General features: G+C 43.7%; 1 protein-coding gene across 1 annotated transcript; it reads right to left on the bottom strand.

Moving 5' to 3' along the window:
* Positions 1-820: 820 nt before the first annotated feature.
* Positions 821-11,962, bottom strand: OSTM1 (osteoclastogenesis associated transmembrane protein 1). Its single transcript, XM_082216684.1, has 6 exons — positions 11,460-11,962; positions 6,987-7,101; positions 6,416-6,513; positions 3,678-3,839; positions 3,229-3,394; positions 821-1,728 (listed from the first exon to the last, which is right to left on the bottom strand). The coding sequence occupies exons 1-6, from the start codon at positions 11,805-11,807 to the stop codon at positions 1,673-1,675; spliced, it is 945 nt and encodes a 314-aa protein (XP_082072810.1). The 5' UTR covers positions 11,808-11,962; the 3' UTR covers positions 821-1,672.
* Positions 11,963-12,087: the final 125 nt, after the last annotated feature.

Genomic DNA, 12,087 nt, shown 5'->3' with positions numbered 1-12,087 from the left:
AGAACTACATGTCATGTGCAGCTTCATTATTCTTCCTTTCTTTTCACACAATTCAGCCACTCAGGATGCCCTCTGAAGTGGAATTCTGGAGTGGAGAACAGCATCAACCCTCCCCCCCCCCCGAGGAAAACCGCCTTGACTCCCACTATGGAAAAGGTAAATAACACAAGCAACATTTTTAATGGGGAGTAGGGAGGAAAGGGGAAAGGGCAAATTCCCACCCCCACACCAGTCTTCACCTTCAAATTGCACCAAAAGGCTGAATTACATAGATCTGTAAAAACAGTGCAATACCTCATAACATACTTCTGCTCTAAATGTATTTGAAGCCACAGGAAACCATGGGGTGGGGAGTGGAGGATGAGAAGAGAAGCTGCTGAGCATCACACTTTTATGTTTAGTCCGATAGTGGTTTCAAGGGGGGAAAAACAAGAGGTGCACTAAGCTCTGCCTTAATATAAGACCCTGAAAATGAGAGGTCCTAGTTTGCTTATACCTTGTTAAAATGACAGAAAAATCGGTGCCTCATTTGCTACAAAATACTATCAACTTCAGAAATCTTCATAAAATATCTGTGTAAAAAAACCCAATACTTCCCATAAATATACATGAACTTGTTTAGGCTATAAGCCAGAGCTTTCCAAACTTTTCATGTTGGTGACATACTTTTTAGACAGTTGCACAGGGTAAAACCCACAGTGCTAGGGCTAATCCCTGCACTAGGGCAACTAATTTGTTGCCTAGCACTCATTATCTCCAATCATTTTTCTTTACTCCGACTACCCCATGGCAATATATACAAAAATAGCAAAAATACCTCTGTAGTACCAAGAAATATATTTATACTATGTACTTTTAAATATACAGCCACTTTTTTTTAGAAACACTGGGTTTGGTGGTGAGCAAAGCAATGAACCCTGTTTAGCATTAATGCCTCAGCTAGTGCAATTTCCACCATTACTACTCTCAAACAACCCCGATTCATGTAAATACAATTCTCTGAAGTACAGCATTCAAGGGCTTGGAACCCCATCCATAGCAGTGATTGAGACGTAAGGTTTCTGCCATAGCGAAATTCCACAAAGATTACATAATTCAGATGATCAGTAGTTTTGACATATATGTTGCCAACAGCATAGTATTTCAAAGTGTATAAACTATGTCAATGATCTAAGCAGCATTTCAAAAAATGATTTGGTATGAGGGGGGGTCATACCTAAGACATATGAGAACTGAAAGTTGCAAAGTATCATAATCAGTTAAGGCAGTAGATCTAATTTCATTTTCTGACATCTTTCTTTTTTAAAAAAATAAACACACTGGTGACAAGCAAGAATGTTACTAAATAATAGCAAAGGTTATGAACCTGTAAAGTCATCATACGTGGAAATTAAAACTGGATTGCTATCAATCCAATGTGAAGGACAGGAATGTGTTCCAAAGCTACCCATCAGAAAGCAAATGACTCAGAAGCACAAGTGTAGATGGAGCTGGAAATACATCTGTTTCTAGCAGGAAGATCATACAGTGTTAACCCAACGTTTTCAATTAATGGACCCATCCGAGAGTTGCATGTTGTTTTCTTTGTTACCTCACAGCACAAGCCTAAACCAGAATGAATCGCTTTCAGATCAGTATATAAATATTCCATCCTAGTCTGCATTCTGCAGGTTCAGTTGCATTTGTCTTGTATGTTCACAAAATTGGCATTTGACTGGATCCGCTTGGCTAGAAAACGAAGGAGAGTGTTTTAAATCCCACATCTCAACATAAAATATTCACATATGAGATCCAAGCCAGCAGACACTACCAAACAGTTCCCACAAGCAAGAACCTTCTAAGCAGGGCTGGCCTAAGACATTTCAGCACCTGAGGCAAACCACAAAATGGCGCCCCACTCCCCCACAGGGAAGAAGGGATGGGTGAAGATCTAGAACATGAGAGGAATAAAGATCTACATTGGGATCTGCTTTGACTCTGAGGTCATGGAGTTAAGTAGAACAGTACTGGGGTGAAATTATGCAACGGGTTTTCAAAATACACCTTCTACATGCTGATCAGTTGACTGGATCTGATTTTGGGAAACAAGTTAACCCAACTAGACAAGATTCCAGTCTGGTGACATTTATGAAAATTAGGTCACTGTGCCCAAAAATGTCTCAATGAATATGACTCAATGAAAAGGCTGCAGCAAATTTTGTTAGTGTGTAGTCAACCTAGCCAAAGCCACCTACTATGGCCTCAGACGGCATATCCCCTGGTGCAACCATGACCTGCAGGCATTAAGCTCCTGAACCATACCATCCGCTGCCTTATGAAAAACAAGAGGGGCTTACTTCATTATCAGCCATCGGCTACTACCATCTGGCCAGCCACTGAAGTCCAAGGGTGGGATTCAACTAAGTTGTTGCCTGCATGGAAGGATGTCTGCTTGTGCAACAGGACTCCAACCCCCACCCCGCAAACCCATGCATGCCCCCCCCCTAAATCTGCTCTGAAGAATGGGAGAAACGCAGAATAGGTTTATTGTATTTTAGTGTTTTGTTGGCAGCCGCCCAGAGTGGCTGGGGGGACCCAGCCAGATGGGCGGGGTATAAAAATAAATTATTATTATTATTATTATTATTATTATTATTATTATTATTATTATTATTTTATTATTTAGGGGGTATGCATGTGGGAAGAAGAAAGCTGAACAATCTCAATGCACCATGGACCTCATTCTGTGCACACACTTAGTGTTATGCTGAATTCCACCCCGGTGCTTTGGCTCAGAGGGGTCGATGCAAACTCTCACTGCTCACACCAGCCTTCTGGCAAGAAAGAAAGGCAGCCAGATCCTAAGGAGCTTGCTTGGTTCAATGCACCTCCACTTCCACCCACACTCCTTTACTGGTGTCTTGGTTGGTTTTCTAAGTCACCCAGGGGCACACCAGGATGCCAGAAGGGCAGAGACACTGGTTTGTTTTAAACTAAGTCTTACTCAAGAGTAGATCCATTGAAATTAATGGACTTGAGCTAGTCGTGAATGTTAATTTCAACGAGTCTACTCAAAACAATAGTTAGTTGGCTACAACTTCAGGTCCTAATCATTCACATCTGGCTGGAATGGTGGCACTGCATGTGCTGTGGGTGCAGCCTTGTTACAAAAATGCAACTTGCAGGCGATCTTTTCATCACCACCGATTCCTTAAAAAATAAATTAATTAATGAACTGATTTTACTTACGCAGAAACAGGATACGTTTTTTCTGCTTCGAGTGAAGGAAGCTGCTGAGGTAGAAAACAACTGGCAAAAAGAGAATGAAGGACGAAACTGCAATCACTGGCACTGTATCGCTGCAGGGGACGGAGCAGTTGAAAGTCATGCTCCAAAGCCTTCGCGTAATATTCATCTAGAAAGAAGGAAACTCCAGGTCTTAAGTCATCAGGGAGAATCATCCGCATTTGTGTGGACGCAGCCACGAGCGGCAGCATGTGCTCTGCCTCATCCCATCCCCTTCCAGCAGTGCTGATCGGAGGCTAGGAACGCTCTATTGCAGTTATTAAGAAACCACATTGAGATTGAAAGGCAATAAAACCTTAAAGTTTTACATTTTAAAACATTACAGAAAGGACAGTGGGCAATATGAAGGAGTAGGGGGCGCGCAACATGAAATGAAGGGAAGGAAAACTTACTGCATCTTCCACATCAATGCACAAATGGGCCTGCTCTTCAGATTCATCTTTCTTCTCACTCTCCTGCATCGCGTTGTACATGGCATTTAACTTTTCATACGTGACATTGCACTTCTTGCATACTTCTGTGTAGTTACCTGGTGGTGCATTGTCCTCCTGCCGCTATAGATTCAACCAGGAAATTAAGTGTTACAAAAGATGGATATGGAATCCAGCAGATTCTTAAGCATCACACAAATCGGAAAAAAATAAATGAAAACTGGCTCAGGTTTTCAGATAAAGGCTTCCCAGATTACACCAAAACCAATCTTTCTCTGCCATATCCATTCATAAAACCAGAAGGGAGATGAAAATAAAGCTTTAGCTGTCTGGGTGGGTTTGTTTAACTCTTTAATTTGGCGATCCTGCAAGGCCAACCAGATCCCATTAATATCAAAGGCAAGGATCTGTGAAAGCCAAATCCTTCCAATATTGTTTATTCATTAAGTGAATGTATGTTTTGTGGTGGCTACTGTATATAAGCTGTCTGGGTGGCTCACAAAACAAAAACATTTGTCATATGATGGTGTCCAAAGAGAAAATGATGAGTCAGCTTAAATGAGGGAAGCAGCTAAGTTAAGACACAGCTAGGCAGAAAAGGCAGACGAAGGAGACATGTTGTACTTCAAAATGCACTAAATAGAGGCTTATTTGCAGGGCTCTGGGTGAACTTCATTTGTATGTTTTCAAGCTGTCAGTTTATCCATTTTTGTCCAACTTGTGCTATTCTTTTCATTTACCACCCGCTGACAACGCTCATTATTCAATAGCTACTGACTATTCCAACATAAATGCAAAGCAGTTACGCTAATGACTGTACATCAACAATAGGTGGCTTGTTTTGGTATCGCAGAACCCATCACAACAGCACATTTTAACATTTGATACTTGGATCATCGATAAAAAAAGAAGAGAGAAGAGACAGACAGGCATGTACTGGAAACTCTCTACATTTTCCATCAGTGAGAATGTGATTGTAGACAAAGAGTAGCTACCAGGATCTTATGAACACACACAGTCTTGAGCAGGCAACCAACATTATGAAGGCATGGGGCACTAAGCACACTTATCTGGCAGTGCTTTCTACAGAAAGCAAAGGGAACTTATTTCAAACAAGAGTTTAGCAGTAAGATGTAGCTGTCAGTTGAAATAATGACATGTACTTGAAATTTTAAATTGGAGCTTTGCTAATCACTGCAATCCTAAAACGGTCATACTCCAGGTATACATTCTTTCAGGCCAAATGTCTAAAGTACTATGCTCTGCACACCTAAAGAGATTTTGGGTAAGCCACTCTCCAACATCTCTCCTCCACAAGGTGCATGGTAAAATACTTTTGAAATGGAACAGCCTTTGCAAAGCACTGTTGCATGACTTGGAGGTCAGCTCTTCAAAGGGTAAAAAAAAAAGGACCACATGAAAAATACAGGGAAATAATTGGATAATGGCATTGTGTGGATGCCCCATGAGTGGAGGAACCATGGCAATTCCGCATTAATTACCTAGAATGCTATCCAATGTTAAAGGTAAAGGTACCCCTGCCCGTACGGGCCAGTCTTGCCAGACTCTAGGGTTGTGCGCCCATCTCACTCAAGAGGCCGGGGGCCAGCGCTGTCCGAAGACACTTCCGGGTCACGTGGCCAGCGTGACATCGCTGCTCTGGCGAACCAGAGCCACACACGGAAACGCCGTTTACCTTCCCGCTAGTAAGCGGTCCCTATTTATCTACTTGCACCCGGGGGTGCTTTCGAACTGCTAGGTTGGCAGGCGCTGGGACCGAACGACGGGAGCGCACCCCGCCGCAGGGATTCGAACCGCCGACCTTTCGATCGGCAAGCCCTAGGCGCTGAGGCTTTTACCCACAGCGCCACCTGCGTCCCCCCACAGCGCCACCTGCGTCCCGATGTCCTGATCCAATGTTAGCCATACTCAAAACAGACCTATTGAAATCAATGGACTTATGTTAGCCAATTTCAATGGGTCTGTTCTTAAGTATGACTAGTGTTGAACAACACCTAATGAAAGCCAATAAAACCATTTTAGTTTTGTGGCTTTAATTTTACTATCATGTAAACAGCTCCATTGCTATCAAATATGCTATTTATTTATTTTGTGCTGATCTAAATTAAGCTTAGGGTGGAAAACCAATATTAAACCCTAAACCTGGCTGCACAATTGCACTGAACTTAAGCTGGATCATTTTCTAGAAGGCAGCTATTGCAACATCCCAATGATACCAGATTAGAAAGATTTCACGACTCATTTGCAGACATGTTAAAACCCAACTTTCAAAAATGCATTCAGTTAAATGTATTCAGCTATGGCTAAACTCATACTATAACAAAACAACAGAAAACCCATATAGTTAAATCAAGAGGTGACAAGGCCCAGAATAAGGAAAGTGATTTACTATATGCAGAGATTACACGACTCTTCCTATATAATTACCAACTATTGTGAGACCAAAACAGCGCCATAATTGCATATGAAATGGAGGTGAACATTAATTAGAATGCATTTTGTTCTCCCAGTTGTGAACACCTGCGTTTTATAGATAATTGTTCTACCTGCCTAAACTGCATAAGAGTTTGAGAATTACATTCGCCGCATTTTGCTCTGGAAAAAAAAGCCCACCAAAAACATTTTCACTACACAATTAGAGGGCTCAACTGTACCCTTACATAAACAGGTACTGATACCTGGAGGTTGTGTTCAAAGCATGCCAATGATTCATTGAATAAGGCCAGGAACATCTCTGTACTATTCGATAAGCCTTCACTGTTGTTCTTTAAACAACCTGTGAAAGAAGACAAATGTCAATATATCCCAGCAACTGCTTCCAGAAGGTTGTTTTTGGCTAAGGGATATTCATATTTGAGATCTTGCTCATTTATGCTTTTCTTTTCTTATCCATACATTTTATTTTCATACCGATGCTCAAATTCACAGGTAGTCTAAGGATGCTCTCAGATGTAGATGATTTAGGAACACCCAATCATCACTGTTCTCCTTTAAGTTACAAGACGAATAGCATCTCTGCTTGCAGATTTCTAACACCGTTGCCAAGCAGGTGGTCCTCCCTTTCCCTAGCCCAAAATGTTGGACTGGGGACAATTTGGAGTGGGACCATTATATGGATAGGGAGTTACTCTCCCTTCATTGCATATTATTAAGGACTTGGTTACTCCCAAGACAGGTAGCTTGAAAATAAGAAATCAGGTAAATATGCACAACGCAGATATTCAGCAATAAAGTAGACAGAGTACATACTTGCACAGTTTGCTTTTTGCCATGTGTCATTAAAAAACTTATCCAGGACCACAACTATCTGCAGTCGATCTGACATCAAGAGACTTTTGGCACAAGGGTTACTCTTGGTAGCATTCTGAAAGAAGGGACAGAGAGAGATTGTTATACATTCATATATACGTATACATACATATACATTTACATATATATATGTCATTCAGACCAGGGTATCTTAGCATACTTTGCTGGTTTCCAAAGTGTACACAGAGGAAATAATAGAAGATGACTCAAAAAAGCAAGCCAACCTGCCTCTTGCAGGCAAGGAGAAATACTCCATATAATGCTTTAATTATGGGACAAGAAAAACAGGACAGCAAAAGAAAGGAAGAAACAAGAACAGCGTACCCCAACTTGGTCTCCCCAGATGTTCTGGATCACAATTCCCACCATTCTTGACCACTGGGGTGGGACTGATGGGATTTATAGTCCAAAACATCTGTAGAGTACTGGGATGGGGGAGACTGAGCTAGAATACTGTTTTGACTATTTATAAGCTGCCCAAATCAGTCTTAAGTATATTCTAAGGAGAACTCTGGAATCTGCCTTATATTAACCCGGATCTGTCTAGCCCTATGTTGCCTTTGCTGGCACCACCTCCCCAATGTCTCAGGCAAAGATTTCCCCCAAACCTGTTGCTTGAGATTCTTTCAACTACTAACTGAGCCTGGGATCTTCTAAACCCTGTACTTATGCTCCACCACTGAGAGACAGGCGCTCCACAAAGGCCCTACAAGCAGTGCACAAGCGGAAAAAAGGAAACTTAAACCACTGACTTTAGCTTACATTACAATCCAGAAACTAGCAAAGTTGGAGTGCTAGGCTTAGACTGATTTAATCTTGTTAGTTTTGGTCCATTACATCTACTTGGCAGCAGTTTAAAAAGTTTGAGGACCTCAGCTTAAGGGTCTGTCCGTATCAGCTCATATTTGTGATCTGTCACTCAAAGCAATTCCATTTCCCATCTTTGGTTGTTCCTGCTTAATATTCTTAATCATGCTGTTCATTTCCCATTTTGTTGTTGTTTGTATGAGTACTTTTATTTTATATGTTAATTATTATGTTTTATATGGATTTGCTTTGTAAGTGACATTGAGGGAACTTGCCAAAAGGCAGGGCATAAGTTAATTTTATTTACAACTTTCCAGGTTCAAATTGCTCAGAGTGGAAAAGATGCAAGAATTCTTTCAGATGGCTAAACCTGAAATTTCCATAGGCTGAGAGTTTTCGATCAGGGCAATATTCAAAAGGGTGAAGCCCCTACTACCATCTGCATTAGCTAGACAACATTCTCCCGCAATGGTCTGCCTGGACACTGTTATAAGAAGCACCTAGGAACCAGAGAGAGCGCATTTTTAATGACTGCTTCAGTGTCCTCCCCAAGAAAACTCATCAGGCACCTACTGTAATCTAGATGGCAAATGAAAACATTTTTATTTTTTCAGGTTGAGGCAGGCCTGCACAACGTGTGGTCCACCCAAGCTGAATACAGTTCATCAACCATAAACTGTGGCCTGCCAGGTACTTCACATTCTGGTCTGGCAGTACAAGGCAGCACCAAAAACAATTGAATCCTTGGTGGGACATCCTACTATAGATGACTGTTGATAATGATAAAATAATTGTAGCTAATAAAGAGAAGTTATTTCTCTTTAAGCAGCTAAATGAGCTTTTATGGCTATTCTGAGGGAACTTTTGCTATTAACTTTTTAAATTGTTTTTTTCCATTTTAATTTCTTTTTACAAAAACATTAGAAGAGCCTGCCAGATCAGACCAATGACCCGTCTGGTCCAGCATCCTGTTCTCACAGCAGCCAACCAGATGCTCGTGGGAAGCCCCAAAGTAGGAGCTGAGCACGCTACAGTGGTACCTCAGGTTACATACGCTTCAGGTTACATACGCTTCAGGTTACAGACTCCGCTAACCCAGAAATAGTGCTTCAGGTGAAGAACTTTGCTTCAGGATGAGAACAGAAATCGTGCTCCGGCGGTGCGGCAGCAGCAGGAGGCCCCATTAGCTAAAGTGGTGCTTCAGGTTAAGAACAGTTAAGAACGGACCTCCGTAACGAATTAAGTACTTAACCCGAGGTACCACTGTACTCTCCACACTGGTGATTCCCAGCAACTGGCATCTGGAGATATGCTGCCTCCAGCAGTAGAGGGAAAACACAACTATCATGGCTAGTAGTAACCAATATCCTTATCCCTCATCAGTGTGTCTAATCCTCTTTTAAAACCATACAAACCTAAAGCCAAAGTACAGTGGTACCTCTGGTTATGAACTTAATTCGTTCTGGAGGTCCATTCTTAACCTGAAACTGTTCTTAACCTGAGGTACTTTAGCTAATGGGGCCTCCCACAACCACAGAATTTCTGTTCTCATCCTGAGGTAAAGTTCTTAACCCGAGGTACTACTTCTGGATTAGCAGAGTCTGTAACCCAAGGTGTTTGTAACCTGAGGTGTTTGCAACCCGAGGTACCACTGTATCAACATACAGTGGTACCTTGGTCCTCAAACTTAATCCATTCTGGGAGTCCGTTCGACTCCCGAAACCATTCGAAAACCAAGCGCGGCTTCTGATTGGCTGCAGAAGCTTTCTGCGCTCAATCTGAAGCAGTGGGGGACGTTCGGCTTCCAAAAAACACTTGCAAACCGGAACACTTCCGGGTTTGTGGCATTCGGAAGTCAAGCCATTCGAGTACCAAGGTACCACTGTACATAAATACTTTATGAACTTAACTTGTTAGCTGCTCTAGGAATTCTTATAGTTGATGAATGAGGTATATTTAGTAAATAAAACAAAAGCAAACATCCTGCAGAGGTAAAGTGCTCCAAGAATTACACTTTTTCTTACTGTATGGTATATGTAAAATGTGGCCTTACAGTCAGCTGTGATCCAATCTTGCCTCATCCACAAATCAAGAGGAAGAACCTATATTTACTTTGACCAGGAAGAGTTGCCCTTCCACTGTGAAAGATTTCATACCCTCTAAGGCACATATCCAACAGCAGAAGTTGCAGAATGCACACACAAGTACTCAATCCCAAATCAATATTTTCCATGTGTTATCCTCCCCAGTGAAGTGGTTTTTCCCACATGTGACTGAAGTTCAATGACAGAATTAGTCAAACCTATACTTCTTTTCCAGCTATTACAGGCCACTTCTTGTTTCCTTTCAAGTGCCTGCTGAGCCAAAGTAGTGACTGGTTTCTTCACAGACAATATATAGAAGAGGCTAACAAAACTACAAACATTTTCCAGATACAGACAAGTTTTCAGTAGATTGTTCTTGACTCTTATTTCAGATCCTGCATAACTTATGTCCCACCAAACTGAATATAGCTCAATGGTCATCTATGATGCCCCACCAAGGAGTCAATCGCTCTCTTGTTTTTGTGCTTGCCTGGGGCTGCTAAAACAGAGAATGTGAAGCATTCAACAGGCCACAATATATGGTTGAGGAGCAGTACTTAGCTTGGGTGGGACACAAGTGGTGCAGGTCTGCCTCAGATTGTCTTTGAAAAAGGAAAGCTGCAAACCCATAGTTTGCTCATGTGTGCCTTAATTTTGTGTTTGTATTCAGTCTGCCTTGCCCAGCTAGTTGTCAAATCCAGCTAGTCCACTAGGCTGCAACTGGTATACCTTTTAACTCCATCAGGCACCATGTATCAGCATGAGCAAAAATGAGTGTAAGCATATTTCCTGCTTCCTGCTTGGCAGGGGGTTGGACTCGATGGCCCTTGTGGTCTCTTCCAACTCTATGATTCTATGATTCTATATAGGTAAACATATCAGTTTGCAACCCAGAGACCTTCCCTCCTCAACTTTTAACCTTTCAAGGTAGAAGAACAAGCTGCTACTGTTCTCCTCACTTCATAGTCCCTGTAAAAAGCAGGCCTCTGGTTTCATCCCACAGCAACCAGGGAGGAGGCCCCAGCTAAGCCTTCAATCTTAAATCAACTTGTATGGGCTACCAAATTCAGTTAAAACTTACTCCAGAAAGACATGCTTAGGATCCCACTGCCAGAATACTTCCCCACTGTTACCGTCTGGGAGAACTTTCATTCTGGGAACTACAGTATGGGTTGCTGTTGGTTGGCTGTTTTTTGTTTGGCCAAAGACAAATAAGTTTCCAATAAGCCTACAGCTTCACAGAAAGCAAGAGGAACTCCTTAATGCAACCCATCAGAAACACACTTTCCCAGAGGGGAAACCACATTTGTCGTAACAGCAAAAACACAAAGCTAATGCGTTTTTATAGCAAAATCTCCCATGGGCTCTTTTTGAGACGCCGCAGAGGGTTTTTAGTTGGTTTATCAGAAACGCAAGACACACTAGGGAACCCTGGAAGCTCCGTCCCCGCGCCCACCTGCCCCAGCCCTGCCCCGTCTTTCTGCAGCAGGCGCTCGCGAAAGGCAGGCGAAGGAAAACGCACCCCGACGACCCGGGCGATGTTCTCGTACTGCTCCGTGGCGTCCCGGAACTGGCGGTAGCAGTTCTGGCAGAGCCTTACAGGCCGGGCGCTCCGCGCAAGGCAGCCCGTCAGCGTGGCGCTGCTGTTGGCGAAGGCGGCCAAGAGCTCCCGGCACTCCGGCTCCAGCTGCGCCTCCAGCAGGTCCCCCGCGAGCCCCGAGCCCAGCGACGCCAGGTCCGCCGCCTCCAGCAGCTCCCAGGACAGAGGGCGGCGCCGGCCTCCCGAGGCACTTTCCTCCCAGCCGCTCCCTGCGGAGCACAGGCCCAGCAGAGCGCCGGGAAGCAGGAGCAAAAGCGCGGCCGGGCCCATCGCCGCCACCCGCGCCGCGCCCGGGGAGAAGCGGGAGGAAGAAGGGAAGCCGCCCTCGGGTCCTGCCTGCCGAACGCCGCCGCCGCCGCCGCTTGCAGAAGCGAAACCAGGTCACGTGCAACAGGGAGGTGAGCGCGCGCAGGGCTGGGTGGGGGGGGGGAGAGAGAGAGAGGAAGCGCTGTCAACATTCGGGAACTGGGCCCGGCGCGGCGTCTCATTGGGTGCTGGGGATTCGACGCGTCATAAGGTAGGAGCGTCGGCCGCGAGAAGGGGCGGGGCC

Source organism: Podarcis vaucheri (genome assembly GCF_965113315.1).
Source record: "Podarcis vaucheri genome assembly, chromosome: 3".
Classification (NCBI taxonomy): Eukaryota; Metazoa; Chordata; class Lepidosauria; order Squamata; family Lacertidae; genus Podarcis; species Podarcis vaucheri.
The sequence above is the reverse complement of the archived record's forward strand: the minus strand, read 5'-3'. Positions and strand labels throughout refer to the sequence as shown.

What these genes read in the sequence shown, in the direction of transcription:
- OSTM1 (XM_082216684.1), bottom strand. Translation starts at nt 11,807, where the DNA reads ATGGGCCCGGCCGCGCTTTTGCTCCTGCTTCCCGGCGCTCTGCTGGGC. An exon ending in GCATTGATGTGGAAGATGCA is followed by an intron (nt 3,395 to 3,677) that starts GTAAGTTTTCCT and finishes CCTTCTTTCTAG; the next exon opens with ATGAATATTACGCGAAGGCT. An exon ending in AAAACGTATCCTGTTTCTGC is followed by an intron (nt 1,729 to 3,228) that starts GTAAGTAAAATC and finishes TTCGTTTTCTAG; the next exon opens with CCAAGCGGATCCAGTCAAAT.